This window comes from Oncorhynchus nerka, linkage group LG13 (assembly GCF_034236695.1).
Source record: "Oncorhynchus nerka isolate Pitt River linkage group LG13, Oner_Uvic_2.0, whole genome shotgun sequence".
NCBI classification, from domain to species: Eukaryota; Metazoa; Chordata; class Actinopteri; order Salmoniformes; family Salmonidae; genus Oncorhynchus; species Oncorhynchus nerka.
In genome coordinates this window covers 46,153,920-46,176,639 of record NC_088408.1, presented here as the reverse complement: position 1 = coordinate 46,176,639, position 22,720 = coordinate 46,153,920, and the positions used below count along the sequence as shown (strand labels likewise).

The 22,720-nt window shown below is 42.7% G+C and overlaps 1 protein-coding gene across 3 annotated transcripts in view; it reads left to right on the top strand.

The window, feature by feature from the left end:
- Nucleotides 1-22,311, top strand: part of LOC115140432 (C-1-tetrahydrofolate synthase, cytoplasmic-like) — a 58,324-nt gene extending 36,013 nt beyond the window's left edge. Inside the window, exons 21-29 of one of the 3 annotated variants that reach the window (XM_065026440.1) lie at nt 56-123; nt 1,081-1,220; nt 3,067-3,108; nt 3,897-3,997; nt 4,457-4,634; nt 8,414-8,521; nt 11,777-11,929; nt 20,166-20,254; nt 20,784-22,311. In XM_065026440.1, coding sequence (XP_064882512.1) covers nt 56-123; nt 1,081-1,220; nt 3,067-3,108; nt 3,897-3,997; nt 4,457-4,634; nt 8,414-8,521; nt 11,777-11,929; nt 20,166-20,237 — 862 coding nt within the window. In that variant the 3' untranslated portion in view covers nt 20,238-20,254; nt 20,784-22,311. Of the gene's footprint in view, nt 1-55; nt 124-1,080; nt 1,221-3,066; nt 3,109-3,896; nt 3,998-4,456; nt 4,635-6,671; nt 6,713-8,413; nt 8,522-11,776; nt 11,930-20,165; nt 20,255-20,783 lie in introns of those variants that run through there. The other 2 variants (XM_029678764.2, XM_065026441.1) reach the window with 2 other exon arrangements.
- Nucleotides 22,312-22,720: the final 409 nt, after the last annotated feature.

The following is a 22,720-nucleotide window of genomic DNA, read 5'->3' as shown; positions in this document are numbered from 1 at the left end:
CCACCAGGGGGACAAGCATGTAGGACACAGACAAAGGAAGGGAGGATAGAGGGAGCCAGGGAAACTCGTCCATCCTGGCTGACCAGATCGCCTTAAAGCTGGTGGGCCCAGAGGGGTTTGTGGGTAAGTAAAATGCTGTTAAAAGCCTAGTGCAGCCAAAATGATTGTTTTTCCTGTGTTTGTATCATATTGTAAAACAGATGATGAAACTAACACTGTAAAAGTGTAAATAAAAGTTTTACTTCCTGATGGTTGAAAATACAATTTACACAGGACCTTCTAATCAGCAGGTTTTGAATGGGTGGAGTTTTGGCTTGCTTGATGACATCAAAAGTTCCAAGCCTCTCTTCCAATAACAGCTAGTTTCAGCATACATATCCCTCGCATTAGGCCCCTCCAATGAGACCCCTCACTCCCATACAGTCCTAACAAAATTATTGTTTGAGAATTGTTGTTGTTGTTGATATTAGGCTATTTTTTGTTTATTTTTGACCGTTTTAATGAATAGCTATTACAGTAAGATACTGTTACCCAGATATGATAGTGTGATAAAAATGGCTGCAATGGGCCTTTAACACATATGACACACTAACTGTATCATGCACTTTAGTATGCACTTTGTGTGATTTTCTGTCGAAGGTCAATTGAATGGACAATAAAGCACATTTTTATTTCATTCAATGGTGGACATTCCGCGAAATAAGTGACAACAGGAGAAACATTTAACACAATTAATAGCAGAAAGCTTTTGAAAAACAACTTGCGTGAAATGGGATGACTCATTTACGGGAGGCACCTCTGCAGAATTGTCACAAGCTGGCATTGACACAAAGTCATACAATCGGATTATAGAGGGAACGTTTAGAAAAGTCAGTTAGAAAAAGTAAAGTGAAAGGATATTAGACCAGGGTTTTGTTTCTGTTCAATAAAATGATCCATTTTTGTAATGTTACATAAATGGGACATATACTTATGAATATATAATGATTCTGTTGTTTGTGTCTCACCTCCCTACATCACCAATGTAACATCACACACACACACACACACGCACGCACGCACAAATAAAACTTCCCCCAGTCACCGAGGCAGAAGGAGGTGCTGAATTAGGCCTGGAGAAGTTCTTCGACATCAAGTGTCGCTCTTCGGGCCTGCATCCTGACGTGGTGGTGATGGTGGCTTCAGTTCCTGCCCTGAAGATGCATGGGGGTGGACCTGCGGTGAGCTACCACCAGGGGGAGTGCTAGTAAGGGAGGAGAGTAGAAAATACCAGTCAGTCAATTGGATAAGTGCTCTATCTCAATTGCTGAAAAATCTGTCTTCTTTCACTTCATCTGCATTGATTTGAAAAGACTTGACAGGTGAAAACAAAATGCTAGAAGCTCATCATTAGTCTCACCCACTGTAGTCAGTCCATTTAGATCAGCGCAATGAAGGATAGGAGGCGAGTTGAGGAAATATTTCTTATACAATTAAGAAAGAGCCATGGTCTGAACGCACTCCATGGACAACATAAAAATGAGACTTGATATTTTAAACACTGGCCCCTTTCATTCACTCCCTTTGAAGATCTAAGAACATCTGACAAGTGGCTCCTGGATATGGTTGCCTCCAAAATAGCACCCTATTCCCTATGTAGTGCAATACTTCTGACCAATGCCCATAGGGCTCTGTTAAAAGTAGTAAACTATATAAGAAATGGGGTGCCATTTGAATGTAAAGTCTCTAACCCTGAGGATTCATTAGATATCAATTATTAATTGACTGATCGACCTCATCCATCATCATTTCTCACCGCAAACATACTATAGGATTAGACATAAATTGCCACTATCCACTGATACACGGTTGGATATGTTTTCAATCCCTTATGGTTTAGATGAAGATCGGGGGAAAAGATAATCAGATCCTAGATCTGAGTTTAAGGGCAACCTACCCTCGCACAGACATCGACTGTTGATAAATGCGACGGGTTTGAACTTTCATGACAGTGTGCACTAAACCTGAAGCTGCCATGGCAACTAAAAATAATACAATTGAATTGAACTGGGAAACTGCAATGACCTTAAAACGGAGTTTGCACTTTGGAAAAGTAATCTGTACCACACATACACTCTTCATGCTATCGAGAGCCCGAAAGGTTTATTCGGCTGTCCTCATATCATAACCCTTTGAAGAACCCTTTTTGGTTCCAAGTAGAACCATTTTGGTTCCGGGTTTAACCCTTTCCACGGAGGGTTCTACATGGAACCAAAAAAGGTTCAACTACGGGGACAGCCGAAGAGTACGATGTAAACTTCAAGCCCATACAGTCTTCATGAAGCCTCTTCTGTCACAGGTCACACATGCTTCCATTTTGGGCAATGACACAGAGATGTCTAATTATTTAACATGCTAATGGGCACCACTGGCTGGCATCGATGTCTCTAGCATCAACACCACACACACACACACACACACACACACACGTGTAACGTCTCTCGAGATCTCTAACTCTTCAAGGACTGAGCGCTCGTTAATTTAACACCTGGTCACACGTATTCTTACATGTGATATTTATTCATTGAACAGACGCTCAGAGTCCATTGAGTGCCTACACTGGGGAGGTAAAGCCGTACTGGAGTTGTTGTAGTCAATGTAATTTGACATGCTAATTGTCCAAAACACAGGGGTAGTGCCCTGAATAAATAGTCATTGTTTATTCTCATAATCTAAACTGAACAATTAAGAAATTGTTTTATGTTGTGCCTGCTTCTGTGGTGGCTGCTTCTTGAGGGGTGTGAGAGAGATTGACAGAAAAAGAGAGAGCGCAAAAGAGAGCGATACAGTGAGAGAGAGAAAATAAACAGTGGACCGTTGATGGCACATCTCTATGGGTGCCAGAATGAAGCAGAAAGAAGGAGAGTGAGAAAGAGAGCGACCAAGACCATTTTCCAACCCAACAACCCAATACATCAAAGTGAGGAGAAAGGCAAAAAAGAGAGTGGGAGAGACAACATCTAACAGTGTAGTGGCCATGCACACTAAATGTAATGTCCCTGTTGGTTTTCCTCTTCTTTTCCACAGGTCACGGCAGGTTCAGCCATGCCGAAGGAGTACTCAGCGGAGGTAAGTTCCCCATGGCTTCCCAGCCAGCCATACACTCACTCACAAGTTGCTGAAATATATATCAGGCTGTCAAGATGTGTATGAAGGCGAAGTCAGGTGCAGCAGAGTATGATTAAATAACGGTCACTTTATTATAGTTCCAAACCGGGAGCACAACAAAACAAACGCGCTCAAAAAACGGAACAATAAAGTAAAGCGCTAAAGAACATCACTTGACATGAAAACAATTACACACAAAACATGATGGGAAACAGAGGGTTAAATACAAGTAGATTGATTGGGAAAATGAAAACCAGGTGTGTATGAAAACAAGACAAAACAAATGGATATACTGTATGAAAAATGGAGCGGCGATGGCTAGAAAGCCGGTGACACCGATCGAATAAGGAGAGGAGACTTCGGTGGAAGTCGTGACACAGGCTGTCCCCCTTCGAAATGATACAGGATTTATTTTCACTCTGTGGAGATTTTAAAACAACCTTCATTGACACATTTCAACTTATTTATATAGTGGAGGTTTAGAGATTTTCTGTCAGAGCTAAACCTCAATGAGAATTGTAGAGGAGAGAGGTTGTTGTGGTCGGATTGGAGATACAGATAGAAATGAGATGTCCAATTACTTTTTGTTGTTATTGCTGTTGACATTGTTTCCTGTGGTTGAGATGTGCTTCAAGCCATCAAGAGGAAAAAGAGTAGTGTACGGTGTCCATATTAGGACAGTCCCACATCAATGGAAGTTGTGTCAGAATCACTTTTAGTTGGTCTGTCTCTCTTATTTTTGTTTGCAGAACCTGACGTTACTGGAAAATGGCTGCAACCACTTGAAGAGGCAGCTGGAGAATGCCCGGGCTTTTGGCTTACCTGTCGTTGTAGCCATCAACACCTTCAGGTAGGCCACTGTCTCCAGTGTTCCTATTCCAGACTGATGTTTGGGTGTCTGTCAGTGGATTTTAAAAACAGCACTGAACACACACAGTGTGTGTCACTGTCTTGAATGGTCTCAGGGTATTGGTCTGGTGTGGATTTTCAGTCCAATTAAAAAGTTGACTTTACCTTATTCAAGAGCTGGTGTCTCTTTACAGACCTTTTCAATAGAAGTGTATTTCCTCGTCTGATCGAGATGCCCTGAGGTCATTTCCATTGGGGTCATTTCCAAGATTGGGATCTGATTATTTCCATTTAAATTCAGTCAGTTCAGATTTCAATGGTCCTCAGCGGAATTGAAATGGAATTTATCACAACTCAAGAGAAGCTGCACACTTTCATTCCTGCTGTCACAGGCGAAACATTTCTTACTGCCCAACCTTGCATCAGACTCATTGGTGTATTTGTCCTTTGATTACAACAGCACCGACACTGATGCAGAGTTGGGCCTAGTCTGTGAGCAGGCTAAACTGGCGGGGGCCTTGGAGGCGGTGCCATGCTCACACTGGGCTGAAGGCGGTGCCGGAGCGGTGGCGTTGGGTCAGGCGGTACAGAGGGCAGCTGAGACACCACACCAGATGAACTTCCTTTATGACCTGGAGGTAAAACAGCTCCCACTATCAGCTATGGCGTAGGGGTAAGTTGCCCCTAGATGTTGATCTTGGGTCAGTTTTAGCATTTTCCAGTTCCTGCATCTGTACCATTGGGAACATTCACCCTGGAGCTCAAACTATACTCTATCCTCAACTATCCCATTACAAATGTGACGCTGTTGGAAAACTTCAGAAATGCATCAGTCCTTCCTAGAAGTAATGGTGGATCTGAGTTTGTTGGATTGGTGAAAGTAATAAGGTGGTAAGCAGTGGCGGTTGGTGCCAGTTAAGATGAAGGAGGATCAATATTTTTTTATGAGCATTTCTATTACAGCATATTGGATGACTGTCATTCATCTTCCATTCACCCAGCTCAATGTAACATCGATAGGTTTAGGCTGCTTCACATTATACTTGAATATTCCTTATACTCATCATGAGGTTTCTACAACCTAGCCTATCAGGCACACTCTTGCCTGCATCTAGCTGATCTAGGGTGTAATCATTATTCCAACACTTGCAAAAGAGTTTCTATTGGACAAATTCAGCTATGTATATCCCCGTTTAATTCCATTTGCTTCCGTTTAAGAAAATAATCAGCAGAATGAATACACCCCTAATCACACGAAAACACAGTTCACTTTCATAGCAGCCACAAACAAACAGCATGATCACTTTGCTCATACTATTCCTCCTCTCACCTTTTCCCTTCACTTGTGGACTTCAGTGCAAAACACATCAGCTGTCTTGTGACCAGATGGATAAACCTTTCCAAGCCAAACTTTCATATCATAACGGCTAATCGCTACACACACAGTCTACATTGTTGTCACCATATTAGCTAACGTCCTAGTCAACAAGGCTACAAGAACTAACGCAATTGTAAACCCGCTACAATCATGAAGTACAGTGTACATGACAGTCCAAGTAGTTTAGCAGTTACAGCGGCCGGCTCTGGTGGCAATACATTAATAAAACCATAAGCTTACCTTGACTTGGAAGAGTTCCAGTGCTGGATATCCATAGCCAGCTAGCTAACAGAGCATCCCTCTCTGTTTGAGCTGGGTGTTTGAGTAGGCTAAACTGGCTAGCTGCATTCTCTTGCTAAGAAAGTAAAAGTGAAAATAATACAACGTCAAATATATCTACAGTGGTTGCTCAACTAAAAGTTTGGAGATTATGATGCGGGACTTGGAGATAATTTTTGGTTTAGTACGGTGCATCACTGCTCCAGACCAGCACAACGGGGAGTTACAGTAGAGCACTGATTATGCTTACTGGAAAATACGCGTTCAAAATTAATGGAAGAGGCAAGTGGAAGGGGGCAAAGACAGCATTCAGAGGTCAAAACAGCGCTGCTTTGAGACAAGCATTGGGGACTGGTCTTGATAAATCAATGAGATTTTTATCTCCATTTGGGTAGGGTGTGGAAATTTGGGGATTATTTTGCTCTTACTGTAGTAGTGTAGCCTACTTCCGACCGGTCACGTTGTACAGTGACATTATGGGCTGTTAACAGGACAATAGATACTTTGTGCAAGGCAATTGATCAGCATTAAAAACTTTGTGGCTGGGGCCTCCCGGGTGGCATTGCTACAGATCACGGTTCAATACCCGTGCTGACCGGGAGACCCATGAGGCGACAGAAATAAATAATTCTAAATAACAAACTGACTTTATTTACAAATTAGTAAAAATGTCTCACCCCATGTTCAAGAATGGACTTTTTCTCGCTCACTTTCGGTTATTTGAAAATGAAATCATTTCCAAAATACTGTTATTTTTTAAACAAGCCAGTTTGTTGCAATTTCAGTTTAAACCACCAGAAAAGACAGAACAAATAATACAACAAATATTGTGGTTAAACTCAAATATACTAATTCATCCAAAAAACGTTATACATTGTTGTTAGTCAAGACGTTCATGTTTTTAATGTAAAATGTTTTTGTTGTACTGTATGTGTGTTTATAGTTTTGTTTAATGTTGTATTAGTGTATATAAGTTGTTTTGTCTGAAACGTTGTTCCCTCTGCTGCTATTGCACCAGGTCTCTCTTGGAAAAGAGATGTTAACCCTGTAAAAATAAAGGTAAAATATATATTTTTTTCTTTTTTTAAATAAGAAAATGGAACCTTTAACAAGTGGAAGGGGGAATAAGCATTATTATTAATAACCCTGTTTTTCACAAGCGTAACAGGTTGTGAATTCTGCAAACAACGTTTCTAGGATGGGTTATTAGCAGGACAATATATATTGGTCATATTGGTTATGGCTCCTGAGTGGCACAGTGGTCTAAGGCACTATGGGACTCCCAATAATGGTCCGATTTGATACAGCCTGGATCCGAACCAGGGACTGTAGTGATGCCTCTTGCACTGAGCTGCAGTGCCTTAGACCACTGCGCCACTCAGGAGCTAGTCTCCCGACTGTCACGTTGCACAGTGCCATATTTTCCTGAGGTTTTCATTTTTTGTTTTTCTTGGAATAGAAACACCATAAAATGTATCTAATTTTATTAGGCAAAATTTCTTAAATTCAATCTCATATAACATGTTCTACAACCCCAAAAGCTAATTGGAGTCAGCTAACCTGGAGTACAATCAATGATTGGAGATGCTGGTTATTTTTTATATATTTCTCCTTTATTTAACCAGGTAGGCTAGTTGAGAACAATTCTCATTTGCAACTGCAACCTGGCCAAGGTAAAGCATAACATTTCGACACATACAACAACACAGTTACACATGGAATAAACAAAACATAGTCAATAATACAGCAGAACAAAAGAAAAGTCTATGTACAGTGAGTGCAAATGAGGTAAGATAAGGGAGTTAGAAGGAGTTAGACCTGCCCTATAACAAACACTCACAAAATGTGAGTTTGCTATTTACAAGAAGCATTGCCTGGTGTGAACCATGGCTCAAACAAATGAGATCTCAGAAGACATAAGATAAATAATTGTTGACCTGCATGAAGCTGGAAAGGGTTACAAAAGTATCTCTAAAAGCCTTGATGTTCATCAGTACAGGGTAAGACAAATTGTTCAGCGCTGTTGCTACTCTCCCTAGGAGTGGCCGTCCTGCAAATATGACTGCAAGAGCCCAGTGCAGAATGCTCAATGAGGTTAAGAAGAATCCTAGAGTGTCAGCTAAATACTTACAAAAATATCTGGAACATGTTAACATCTCTGTTGGATTTTCACCCTGCACTGTGAATGTTTACACGGTGTGTTCAATAAGACATGAAAACGTTTGTTTTTCTGTTATTAGTTTAAGCAGATTGTGTTTGTCTATTGTTGTGACTTATAACCTGCCCAGGGACTGCGGTTGAAAATTAGCCGGCACTTTTACTGAAACGTTGATTAATGTGTACTGTCCCTGTAAAAAATAAAATGAATGCAAACTTAGATGAAGATCATATAACATTTTATGACCAATTTATGTACAAATTCAGGTAATTCCAAAGGGTTCACATACTTTTTCTTGCCATTGTATTCCAACATGTTTTAAAACAGTTTTTGTTGCCCTGCATGCCCTGATGAACACGTTGACCCTGTTGAAAATAACATAGCATTGGCATTAACCACAACTGTCTTTCTGGATAAAAACCTATTCGAACTGACTAAATTTAAACTGTAAAATGAATGTGTCACAAGCTTTCTACTTCAGGTGTTAATTGTTCAGTACAGCTCGTTACCCCATTGAAAATAAAGTCAGTGTCTTGTTGGTGTCGTCATGCTACAAGCTATGTGTTGACAACACTCACTGAGAAAATCTGTATATTTTTCAGATTCCCATTGATGACAAAATCAGAGTAATAGCAAAGTCAATGTATGGAGCGGATGATGTGGAGCTCCTTCCTCAGGCCCAACAGAAGGTGGCGCTGTTCTCAAAACAAGTGAGTCCACACACAATGCAACAGGACAACCTTTATGTTAGACAGCTCAACAGAGTTGGAAGAATTTGCCTCTAACCGCTGGTCCAGGGTCAGATATTTTAAGGCAAACCCCAATTGGTTAAGGGTCTTGGTCTGAGGAAATCTTATCCTAGATCCGTGGAAAGGGGAAAAGTCGTCAATATCTTGAACCAGACAAACACTCATTCCAAAAAATCTGAAAATTAAACTCAAAATCCAGAATTCTTTTCACCAACTATTTTTATCATAACCTTTACTTCCGTGTGTGCTTTATTCCTTCCTAAAAATAACAACAGTACCAGTCAAAAGCTTGAACACACCTATTCATTCAAGGGTTTTTCTTTATTTTTTACTATTTTTTTAATTGTAGAATAATAGTGAAGACATCAAACTATGAAATAACACATGGAATCATGTAGTAACCAAAACAGTGTTAAACAAATCTAAATATATTTTTGATTTTAGATTCCTCAAATAGCCACCCTATGCCTTGAAGACAGCTTTGCACACTCTTGGCATTCTCTCAACCAGCTTCATGAGGAATGATTTTCCAACAGTCATGAAGGAGTTCCCACATATGCTGAGCACTCGTTGCCTACTCCCTCTCCTGTCCTACTCATCCCAAACAATCTTAATTGGGTTGAGGTTGGGTGATCACGGAGGCCAGGTCATCTGATGCAGCCCCATGACTTTCCTTGTTCAAATGGCCCTTACAAAGCCTGGAGGTATGTTTTGGGGAATTGCTGCAGAATGCTGATTAAGTGTGCCTTGAATTCTAATTAAATCACTGACATTGTCACCAGCAAAGTACCCCCATGCCATCACACCTTCTCCTCCATGCTTCACGGTGGGAACCACACATGCGGAGATCATCCGTTCACTTACTCTGTGTCTCACAAGGACACGGCAGTTGGAACCAAAAATCTCAAATTTGGTCTCAAAGGACAGATTTCCACCGGTCTAATGTTGCTAGTGTTTCTTGGCCCAAGCAAGTCTCTTCTTCTTATTGGTGTCCTTTAGTAGTTGTTTCTTTGCGGAAATTCGACCATGGGAAGGCCTGATTCACGCAGTCTTCGCTGAACAGTTTATGTTAAGCTGTCTGTTACTTGAACTCTGTGAATAATTTACACTGGGAAGAAAAAGTATGTGAACCCTTTAGACTTACCTGGATTTCTTCATAAATTGGTCATAAAATCTGATCTGATCTTCATTTAAGTCAAAATAATAGATGCTCACAGTCTGCTTGAACTAATAACAAACAACAATTATAATTGTTCATGTCTTTATTGAACACACCGTGTAAACATTCACAGTGCAGGTTGGAAAAAGTATGTGAACCCTTGGATTTAATAATAGGTTGACCCTTCTTTGGCAACAATAACCTCAACCAAATGTTTTCTGTAGTTGCGGATCAGACCTGCACAACAGTCAGGAGGAATTTTGGGTCATTCCTCTTTACAAAACTGTTTCAGTTCAGCAATATTCTTGGGATGTCTGGTGTGAACCGCTCTCTTGAGGTCATGCCACAGCATCTCAATCAGGTTGTGGTCAGGACTGACTGGGCCACTCCAGAAGGCCTATTTTCTTCTGTTGAAGCTATTTTGTTGTTGATTTACTTCTGTGTTTTGGGCCATTGTCCTATTGCATCACCCAACTTCTGTTGAGCTTCAATTGGCAGACAGACAGCCTGACATTCTCCTGCAAAATGTCTTGATAAACTTGGGAATTTTTCCGTTGATAGCAAGCTGTCCCGGCCCTGAGGAAGCAAAGCAGCCCCAAACCATGATGCTCCCTCCAACATACTTTACAATTGTGATGAGGTTTTGATGTTGGTGTGCTGTGCCTTTTTCTCTCCACACATAGTGCTGTGTGTTCCTTGAAACAACTCAACTTTAGTTTAATCTGTCCACAGAATATTTTGCCAGAAGCTCTGTGGAACATCCAGGCGCTCTTTTGCGAACTTCAGACGAGCAGCAATGCTTTTTTGGACAGCAGAGGCTTCTCTCGTGGTGTCCACCCATGAACACCATTCTTGTTTAGTGTTTTATGTATTGTAGACTTGTCAACAGAGATGCTGTCTTACCGCGGACTTTCTTTTCGAGAAACTTTTGTAGCCCTTTCCAGCTTTATGCAAAGCAACAATTCTTAATCTTAGGTCTTCTGAGATCTCTTTTTGTTCGAGGCATGGTTCACATCAGGTAATGCTTCTTGTGAATAGCAATGTTTTTTGGGGGGCAGGGCAGCTCTAACCAATATCTCCAATCTCGTCTCACTGATTCGACTCCAGGTTAGTTGACTCCTGACTCCAATTAGCTTTTGGAGAAGTCATTAGCCTAGGGGTGCACATGCTTTTTCCAACCTACAGTGTGAATGTTTAAATTATGTGTTCAATATAGACAGGAAAAATACAATCAATTGTGTTTTATTTTAAGCACACTGAATTTGTCTATTGTTGTGACTTAGAAATCCAGGTGATTCCAAAGGGTTTACATACTTTTTCTTGCCACTGTATTTGGGCTGCATTATGAGGTGTAGTTAACTCTAATGAACTTATGCTCTGCAGCAGAGGTAACTCTGGGTCTTCCTTTCCTGTGGCGGTCCTCATGAGAGCCAGTTTCATCACAGCGTTTGATGGTTTTTGTGACTGCACTTGAAGACACTTGATCTTGGTCTTTTACAAAATAGGGCTATCTTCTGTATACCACCCCTAACCCAACTTATCTGCTCAAATGCATTTAAGAAGGAAAGGAATTCCACAAATTCACTTTTAACGTACACCTGTTAATTGAAATGCTTTCCAGGTGATTACCTCATGAAGCTGGTTGAGAGAATGCCAAGAGTGTGCAAAGCTGACATCATGGCAAAGGGTAGCTACTTTGAAGACTCTAAAATATATTTTGATTTGTTTAACACTTTTTGGGTTACTACATGATTCCATATGTGTTATTTCGTAGTTTTGATGTCTTCACTATTATTCTACAATGAAGAAAAGAGTAAAAATAAAGAAAAATGTGTTGGTGTGTCCAAACTTTTGACTGGTACTGTAAAATAAACAAAAAATATACTGCCCTACAAAAAAGGCTGTGATTCTGTATGAATGCCATCTACAACAAATGGTGAATTCCTAGCTAACACTTCACTGGACTGGCCATTGTACGCCAATGAAAGCTTCTCAATGTGATGCATTTAAACTCATACCAGGGTGAATGAAACATCGTCTCTCCATCTCTCCCCCAGGGCTTGGGCAACCTGCCCATATGCATGGCAAAGACCCACCTGTCCCTGTCCCACGACCCAGAGAGGAAAGGGGTGCCCACCGGCTTTACCTTGCCCATCAGGGACATCCATGCCAATTTGGGTGCTGGTTTTCTCTACCCCTTGGTTGGCACGGTGAGTACTGGGGCTGTCACTCATTCATATGAGTTACTCAGTGTTACTCATATGAATGCGGAACTGGAACATGACATGGAATACATGGGCATGTGACACATGGGTATAGTGAGGAATGCCAGTTAGCTGAAATGCTGAAACGAGTGACGACTTGAGCTTTTTAGAATCATTGCAAGAGAGATTCAGACACTGCAGACACTTTTGAAACTCCCCTGTAATATCGACGAGCATTCAGCTAAAATAAGATTCACACAGAGATTTTCACTAAGGCCACACACGTCTCTCATATTCCATCTCTGACTAACAGATAGATGACACCTGCCAAATAACATATCTCTTATTTTGACCAAAAGCCTCTTCTCCAAGATCAGTTGCATGCTCAGGCGATTGTTTTGAGGATTATTTTGTCTTCTCTTCACAAAATGTGCACATTTTGCTACAAGCACAATTTGAAAGGCAAGAAAGAATCTAATAACATTTTCACACTACCATGCTGACATTGTGCTTTTTTAGCAACTATGTTGGATGCGTAACCAGGCCAGCTCAGTAATGCATGGTTTGGCATGGTTTGGCTCGCCTTGGTTTAGTGCAAAAAGCCCTCAAGAGACAAATACAAAACAGAAACCCAATGAAGTACAGGTCACTAGACAGTCACTTTTCTTTGGATGAAGTCACATGTCAATAAAATCAGAAGACATATTCAAATATTTCACAAGGACTCAGAAAACCCCTCCTTCAACATAAACGCACACGTACAGTTGAAGTCGGAAGTTTACAAACACCTTAGCCAAATACATTTAAACTGAATTTTTTATTTTTTTAAATCGTGTAAAAATTCTGTCTTAGGTCAGTTAGGATTACCACTTTATTTTAAGAATGTGAAATGTAAGAATAATAGTAGAGAAAATTATTTCAGCTTTTATTTCTTTCATCGCATTCCCAGTGGGTCAGAAGATTATATACACTCAATTCGTATTTGGTGGCATTGCCTTTAAAATTATTTAACTAGGGTCAAACGTTTCGTGTAGCCTTCCACAAGCTCTCCACAATAAGTTGGGTGAATTTTGGTCCATTCCTCTTGACAGAGCTGGTGTAACTGAGTCAGGTTTATAGGCCTCCTTGCTTGCACATGCTTTTTCAGTTCTGCCCACAAATCTTCTATAGGATTGAGGTCAGGGCTTTGTGATGGCCACTCCAATACCTTGACTTTGCTGTCCTTATGCCACAACTTTGGAAGTCTGCTTGAGGTCATTGTTCATTTGGAATACCCATTTGAGACTTCCTGACTGATGTCTTGAGATGTTGCTTAAATATATCCACATAATTTCCTCCCTCATGATGCCATCTATTTTGTGAAGTGCACCAGTCCCTCCTGCAGCAAAAACACCCCCACAACATGATGCTGCCATCCCCGTGCTTCACGGTTGGGATGGTGTGCAATCCTCCCCCTTTTTCCTCCAAACATGGACAAACAGTTCTATTTTTGTTTCATCAGACCAGAGGATGTTTCTCCAACAAGTACGATCTTTGTCCCCATGTGCAGTTGCAAACCGTAGTCTGGCTGTTTTATGGTGGTTTTGGAGCAGTTGCTTCTTCCTTGCGGATCGGCCTTTCAGGTTATGTCGATATAGGACTCGTTTTACTGTGGATATAGGTACTTTTGTACCTATTTCCTCCAGAATTTTCACAAGGTTCTTTGCTGTTGTTCCCGGATTGATTTGCACTTTTCGCACCAAAGTACGTTCATCTCTAGGAGACAGAACGCGTCTCCTTCCTGAGCGGTCTGATGGCTGTGTGGTCCCATAGTGTTTATACCTGAGTACTATTGTTTGTACAGATGAACAAGGTACCTTCAGTGAATTCTAAGTGAAATTGTAAACAATTGTTGGAAAAATTACTTTTGTCATTCAGAAAGTAGATCTCCTAACCGACTTGCCAAAACTATAGTTTGTTAACAAGAAATTTGTGGAGTGGTTGAAAAACAAGTTTTAATGACTCCAACCTAAGTGTATTATGCTTCCGGGTTGGAGCGATCTGGTCGCATCCGCGCTTCGGTCTGCAGGTTGTATAACTTTTTCATTACATTTCATTACATTTCATTATAGTACAACGGTCTGATTTGTCTAATCTTAGCAATTTCCTCTTAGCTAGCTACATAGTCGTCGTTGTATCAAAGATAATTGCGTAATTATCGTATTTCGTCGTCTCCTATCTGTCCAACACGTTCACCGTCTACCGTAGCACTGTAGTACTATCACACTCAACTGAACGTCTTGATTAGTGTAGTGTTAGCTAGCTACATAGCTAGCTACATAGTTGTCTTTGCTGTCTTCGTATCCAAGATAATTGTGTAGCTTAGAGTGTGGAGTCTTAGAGTGATAATTGCGTTATTATCGTATTTCGTCGCCCTCCTATCTGCCTAGCAGCTAGCATACGTTCACCGGCTACCGTAGCACTGTAGTAACTATCACACTCAACCGAACGACTTGATTAGTGTAGTATTAGATAGCTACATAGTTGTCTTTGCTGTCTTCGTATCCAAGATAATTGTGTAGTTTAGAGTGTGTAGTCTTAGAGTGATTATCTTAATTCACCGAGGTTAGCTAGCCAGCTATTTTGTCGTCCTTAACGTAGGAGACACTCCTAGTTAGCCAATAGCCAGCCAACGTCTACTGAATAGAACTTTCGCATTCCGGTCGCATTCCGCGTCGCTCCACAGGTAGTATCACTTTTTCACTTCATTTCATTACAGTCCCAACGGTGTGATTTGTTTGATCGTAGCTAGCTACATAGCTAGCTACATAGCCGTCTTTGTTTCAAAGATAATTGTGTAGTCTAGAGCGATTTTCTAGGTTAGCTAGCCAGCTATTGTCGTTCTCCTACGCAACGTAACGTAACCAACACTGCTAGCTAGCCAGCTAGCTCCCGATAAGCAGCATTGTAGAAACTTCACACTCAACGGTACGACTTGATTAGGGTAGTGTCAACAACGCAGCTAGCCTACCCCAGCAGTACTCTATCATTTTAATCATTTTAGTCAATTAGATTCTTGCTACGTAAGCTTAACTTTCTGAACATTCGAGACGTGTAGTCCACTTGTCATTCCAATCTCCTCTGCATTAGCGTAGCCTCTTCTCTAGCCTGTCAACTGTGTCTGTCTATCCCTGTTCTCTCCTCTCTGCACAGACCATACAAACGCTCCACACCGCATGGCCGCAGCCACCCTAATCTGGTGGTCCCAGCGCGCACGACCCACGTGGAGTTCCAGGTCTCCGGTAGCCTCTGGAACTGCCGATCTGCGGCCAACAAGGCAGAGTTCATCTCAGCCTATGTCTCCCTCCAGTCCCTCGACTTCTTGGCTCTGACGGAAACATGGATCACCACAGACAACACCGCTACTCCTACTACTGCTCTCTCTTCGTCCGCCCACGTGCTCTCGCACACCCCGAGAGCTTCTGGTCAGCGGGGTGGTGGCACCGGGATCCTCATCTCTCCCAAGTGGTCATTCTCTCTTTCTCCCCTTACCCATCTGTCTATCGCCTCCTTTGAATTCCATGCTGTCACAGTTACCAGCCCTTTCAAGCTTAACATCCTTATCATTTATCGCCCTCCAGGTTCCCTCGGAGAGTTCATCAATGAGCTTGATGCCTTGATAAGCTCCTTTCCTGAGGACGGCTCACCTCTCACAGTTCTGGGCGACTTTAACCTCCCCACGTCTACCTTTGACTCATTCCTCTCTGCCTCCTTCTTTCCACTCCTCTCCTCTTTTGACCTCAACCTCTCACCTTCCCCCCCTACTCACAAGGCAGGCAATACGCTCGACCTCATCTTTACTAGATGCTGTTCCTCCACTAACCTCATTGCAACTCCCCTCCAAGTCTCCGACCACTACCTTGTATCCTTTTCCCTCTCGCTCTCATCCAACACTTCCCACACTGCCCCTACTCGGATGGTATCGCGCCGTCCCAACCTTCGCTCTCTCTCCCCCGCTACTCTCTCCTCTTCCATCCTATCATCTCTTCCCTCTGCTCAAACCTTCTCCAACCTATCTCCTGATTCTGCCTCCTCAACCCTCCTCTCCTCCCTTTCTGCATCCTTTGACTCTCTATGTCCCCTATCCTCCAGGCCGGCTCGGTCCTCCCCTCCCGCTCCGTGGCTCGACGACTCATTGCGAGCTCACAGAACAGGGCTCCGGGCAGCCGAGCGGAAATGGAGGAAAACTCGCCTCCCTGCAGACCTGGCATCCTTTCACTCCCTCCTCTCTACATTTTCCTCCTCTGTCTCTGCTGCTAAAGCCACTTTCTACCACTCTAAATTCCAAGCATCTGCCTCTAACCCTAGGAAGCTCTTTGCCACCTTCTCCTCCCTCTTGAATCCTCCTCCCCCTCCTCCCTCTCTGCAGATGACTTCGTCAACCATTTTGAAAAGAAGGTCGACGACATCCGATCCTCGTTTGCTAAGTCAAACGACACCGCTGGTTCTGCTCACACTGCCCTACCCTGTGCTCTGACCTCTTTCTCCCTCTCTCTCCAGATGACATCTCGCGTCTTGTGACGGCCGGCCGCCCAACAACCTGCCCGCTTGACCCTATCCCCTCCTCTCTTCTCCAGACCATCTCCGGTGACCTTCTCCCTTACCTCACCTCGCTCATCAACTCATCCCTGACCGCTGGCTACGTCCCTCCCGTCTTCAAGAGAGCGAGAGTTGCACCCCTTCTGAAAAAACCTACACTCGATCCCTCCGATGTCAACAACTACAGACCAGTATCCCTTCTTTCTTTTCTCTCCAAAACTCTTGAACGTGCCGTCCTTGGCCAGCTCTCCCGCTATCTCTCTCAGAATGACCTTCTTGATCCAAATCAGTCAGGTTTCAAGACTAGTCATTCAACTGAGACTGCTCTTCTCTGTATCACGGAGGCGCTCCGCACTGCTAAAGCTAACTCTCTCTCCTCTGCTCTCATCCTTCTAGACCTATCGGCTGCCTTCGATACTGTGAACCATCAGATCCTCCTCTCCACCCTCTCCGAGTTGGGCATCTCCGGCGCGGCCCACGCTTGGATTGCGTCCTACCTGACAGGTCGCTCCTACCAGGTGGCGTGGCGAGAATCCGTCTCCTCACCACGTGCTCTCACCACTGGTGTCCCCCAGGGCTCTGTTCTAGGCCCTCTCCTATTCTCGCTATACACCAAGTCACTTGGCTCTGTCATAACCTCACGTGGTCTCTCCTATCATTGCTATGCAGACGACACACAATTAATCTTCTCCTTTCCCCCTTCTGACGACCAGGTGGCGAATCGCATCTCTGCATGTCTGGCAGACATATCAGTGTGGATGACGGATCATCACCTCAAGCTGAACCTCGGCAAGACGGAGCTGCTCTTCCTCCCGGGGAAGGACTGCCCGTTCCATGATCTCGCCATCACGGTTGACAACTCCATTGTGTCCTCGTCCCAGAGCGCTAAGAACCTTGGCGTGATCCTGGACAACACCCTGTCGTTCTCAAATAACATCAAGGCGGTGGCCCGTTCCTGTAGGTTCATGCTCTACAACATCCGCAGAGTACGACCCTGCCTCACACAGGAAGCGGCGCAGGTCCTAATCCAGGCACTTGTCATCTCCCGTCTGGATTACTGCAACTCGCTGTTGGCTGGGCTCCCTGCCTGTGCCATTAAACCCCTACAACTCATCCAGAACGCCGCAGCCCGTCTGGTGTTCAACCTTCCCAAGTTCTCTCACGTCACCCCGCTCCTCCGCTCTCTCCACTGGCTTCCAGTTGAAGCTCGCATCCGCTACAAGACCATGGTGCTTGCCTACGGAGCTGTGAGGGGAACGGCACCTCACTACCTCCAGGCTCTGATCAGGCCCTACACCCAAACAAGGGCACTGCGTTCATCCACCTCTGGCCTGCTCGCCTCCCTACCACTGAGGAAGTACAGTTCCCGCTCAGCCCAGTCAAAACTGTTCGCTGCTCTGGCCCCCCAATGGTGGAACAAACTCCCTCACGACGCCAGGACAGCGGAGTCAATCACCACCTTCCGGAGACACCTGAAACCCCACCTCTTTAAGGAATACCTAGGATAGGATAAAGTAATCCTTCTCCCCCCCCCCCTTAAAAGACCTAGATGCACTATTGTAAAGTGGCTGTTCCACTGGATGTCATAAGGTGAAAGCACCAATTTGTAAGTCGCTCTGGATAAGAGCGTCTGCTAAATGACTTAAATGTAATGTATGTAAACTTCCGACTTCAACTGTACGTGCGCACGCACGCACACACACACACACAAAATTAAACTGAGGAGACAAATTCAATGAGATTGAGTTTCATCTATGCGGGTGAGCTGTCTGAACAGCGTTGTGGTGCTGACGAAGCCAAGACACTGTTGCCCAGAATTACTCAGAGGATATTTTTTACGATATTTGCTAGGTTGCACCGGGGTTCTGAATATGGATGTGTACGGAAGGAAACTGCTGTCACTTGTCTATCCCAAGGAGTGCCACCGAATCCAAGCAGACCTGTCAGTCTACTCTAGCCTACTTGGAGTACACAGTGAAACCGTGCGTAATTTATAATGGCAAGAATACCAAGGCGAATGGATGCACATGCTGCATTAGCATCGATACAAAATTGAACGAAAACGACTCAGACGGTGGGGAAGAAATGAATCATGACATCTCTGATTGTTCTTCTGATTCTGAGCCTCAGGCTGAGCATACATCTCTGAGGTCCAATAGCAAAAAAGCCAGGATGGTGCGCACTAAACAGGTGCTGTCACGTATATGCCGGGATTCAGGAAGCAAGTACAGAAGGTGAGTTTTATAATGATAAACGCAGATGAACAAAACATGAGACCGTGAATCAAAACAAACCAATACTACCTGATGACTGAGGCTACTGAGGGCTAAAAAAGGGGAAGGTAATCAAGGTGATGATGAAGTCCAGGTGTGCGTAATGGTGGAAAGTAGGTGTGCGTAATGATGGGATACAGGTGTGTGTGGTAATGGTTGCCAGGGCCGCTGGTTAGTAGCCTGGTAACATCTTGCGCTGGAGAGGGGGAGAGGGAGTAAGCGTGACAGGTGTCTACACCACCACCAAATGAAACAGTGAGAGAGGAGAGAGGAAGGGAAGGCACTGTTTGGGTAGAACAAGCCGGTGACAATGCTATGGGCCGATTAACTGAGCGAGCAGACCCTACATCTCAAGCAAAAAACAACTTCAGCAACACTCACCATCATTCATTATTCATTATTTATGTGATATGGACAACCTCCAACCGATGCCACTGCGGGCTGACAATTAACTATATATAATCATTATAATGCCATTATTGTTTTTGTGCTGATTTTCACTATTTATCAAGCACACTTGGCACTTATAATGATGTTTAGGCTACTGATGTTTTCATTATTTGACCATGCGTCTTACTGACTGCGGTGGTTGGGGTATTTTTTTATATTTTTTTGTCATAATAATCAAATCTGTTACGCTGTTACAACACATGCTTTCTGTTTCATAGTTGTATCAAAGGCACCCCATGAATAACATGTATTTAACAGATGTAGGTGCCTTCAAAGTATTCATGCCCCTTGACTTTTTCCACATTCTACTTTTTTAAGTTCATATATTTAAAATATAATAAAATTAGATTTGTCAAAGTAGAATGATGTTTTTTGAAATTTCTACAAATTAATACAGAATGAAAAGCGGAAATGTCTTGAGTCAATAAGTATTCAACCCCTTTGCTATGGCAAGTCTAAATAAGTTCAGGAGTAAAAATGTGCTTAAAAGTCACATAATAAGTTGCATGGACTCTGTGTGCAATATGACTACCTCATCTATGTAGCCCACATGTACAAGGTAAAAAAAAAAAATTAAAATAATTTTGGGTGGCTGGTCAGTACTGGTCACTACCCTTAAAGGTACTGACCAGTACCATGTGAGTACCGAACAGTGTGTGCCATTAGCACATCTGAAGTATCCTATGGGTGTAACTGTACAACTTGCCATTGGTTCTACCTGGAACAAGAGGGTTGCTTATGATGGTTCTAAATGGAACTCAAAATGGCAGAATTTTCCCTGCAGGGAAAAATGAAGTACCATTTTTTTGGTAATAACTAGCACCTTTTTTTGTTATTGAGTGTAGTAACAAAAAAGGTAGCATATTGCAACCTGCTGCTCTCCAGATACTGTATTATTGTTCTTACACATTTCTTATCTTCCTCTATCCGCCCTATACTAGACGAGTGTACCACCCCAATCTCCAGCCTTCTCCTGTTTCCATGACAACGACTTCAGCACCGAGAGCAAATAGTCCCTGCCTCCTCTGGGGTGAGTTCACAGGGCAACGGGCTGAATGACTAAATCACTACCTTTACTTTGTTTGACATAATCGATTTATAATTAAATGGAATCAAAAACATGAATTCACTTACAATCATGAGAGGTTGTGTTGTGCCTCTGCTCTTGTGACTAATTTGATCTCGTTTCTCATTTGAATAGTAATGTTTCTCGTCTGGAATCCAATTCAGTTTGAAAGCCAATGGTAAAATATGTTTGCATCCCAAATGGCACCCTATTCCTTATTTAGTACACTACGTTTGACCAGGGCCCTATGGTCAAAAGTAGTGCACTAAATAGGGAATATGGTGACATTTGGGCCGTAGACAAGGTCTGTGTAAGGCTTTGAAAATGTGTTTTTATTAAGCATTTTATTGCTGACTGTGTTGGTTCCCTGCTGCACCTGTTTGTCAGTGTGTAACTCATTCTCTCTCTCTCTCTCCCTCTCCCACTCTTTCTCTCACCCACACTATTTCTCTCTCTCTACCCCCTGTCTCTCTTCCCCACTCTACACTCTTAGGAAAAAGGGTTCCAAAGGGATTATCTTGCTATCCCTATAGGATAACCATGTTTTGTTCTATGTACAACCTTCGGGATCCATGAACCGAAAGGGGTTTAACCTGCAACTAAACATAATGATTCAAAGGGTTATCATATGGTGACAGCCAAATAACACTTTTAGGTTCTAGAAAGCACCTTTTTTTCTAAGAGTGTACCCCCATTCCTTTTTTCCACTTTACTTCTCTCCCTCCCCTGCATTTCTCTCCCATCCATTCCTATCTTGCCTGTCTCTTTAGCCTCTCTTTTCTCTCTCTCCTCCATCTCCTCTTTTCCATCTGTCATTCTCCCACCCTCCTTAATCCTTTTCTTTCTTTGTGCTTTTCTAAAAGAGTTGGAAATCATTAATCTCAAGAGGAGTGAAGACCTCTGTCCCCTCCAACTACTGTCAGCAACAGACAACCACAGTACAACAGGAAACCCAATCAAACCATTGAGAACTACAATAGAACCAATGTTCTTCAACCCTGGTCCCGGGGAACCCACAGGGTGTGCAGGCATCAGGCGAGTTTGCTAGTGCTGGGCTGGAACAAAAGCCTACTCACGCTGTGGTTGAAGAACACTGCCTCTACACACAGTACCATTATCAACCACACACTCAGTAAATCAGCTAACTACCATTCTTTGTAGATATACTGTAACAACCCCTTTCATTAAATGTGGACCAAACAAGGAGAAAAATTTCAGAAAAAAAGACATGAGAAGGAAAAAGGCAATATGCTCCATCTCACACCTGTTCTCCTGCTGTCCCTAATGGACCATGTTCATTGGACTTTTCTCTTTCCCTTAATTCAATTCAACTTAAGGGCTTTATTGGCATGGGAAACATATGTTAACATTGCCAAAGCAAGTGAAGTAGATAATAAACAAAAGTGAATTTAACACAAATTAATAGTAAACATTAAACTCACAGAAGTTCCAAAAGAATAAAGACATGTCAAATGTCATATCATGTGTTGTAATGATGTGCAAATAGTCAAAGTACAAAAGGGAAAGTAAATAAACATATAAATAGGTTGTATTTACAATGGTGTTTGTTCTTCACTGGTTGGCCTTTTCTTGTGGCAACAGGTCACAGATCTTGCTGCTGTAATGGCACACTGTGATATTTCACCCAATAGATTATCAAAATTTAATTATTTTTTAAATTCTTTGTGGATCTGTGTAATCTGAGGGAAATATGTGTCTCTAATTTGGTCATACATTTGGCAGGATGTTAGGAAGTGCAGCTCAGTAGCCACCTTATTTTGTGGGCACACAGCCTGTCTTCTCTTGAGAGCCAGGTCTGCCTACGGCTGCCTTTCTCAATAGCAAGGCTATGCTAACTGAATCTATACATAGTCAAAGCTTTCCGTTTGGGTCAGTCACAATGGTCAGGTATTTTGCCACAGTGTGCTCTCTGTCTAGGGCCAAAAAGTATTCTAGTTTGCTCTGTTTTTTTGTTAATTCTTTCCAATGTGTCAAATAATTATATTTTTGTTTTCTCATGATTTGGATGGGTCTAATTGTGTTGCTGTTCTGGGGCTCTTTGGGGTGTGGGGGTTAATTTCTGTATTATCAAATGAGGAGAGAAAAACTTAGCACACAAATCAGAGTTATACTTAAACTGAATCTTTATTAGTGAGAGCTCTGTATGGCTGGTCGACAAAACAACCTTGTTGAGAGCCCCGAGACAAAGGATACAAATATATTTCATAGCCAAGATACACCCCATTTAGTCTACATGACAAACAGACCTGTGGAATGGGTCACAAGGTGAGACTTGATAAATGAGAAAGGAATATCACCGAGCCAGCATCTGCTATGAAGACTGTCCTTATTGTACAACATTTGGCCCCCAAAACATTCTATGGCATAAGTCATTTGTCAACTCCAGAAACCCCCTTCTCAAGTAAATCC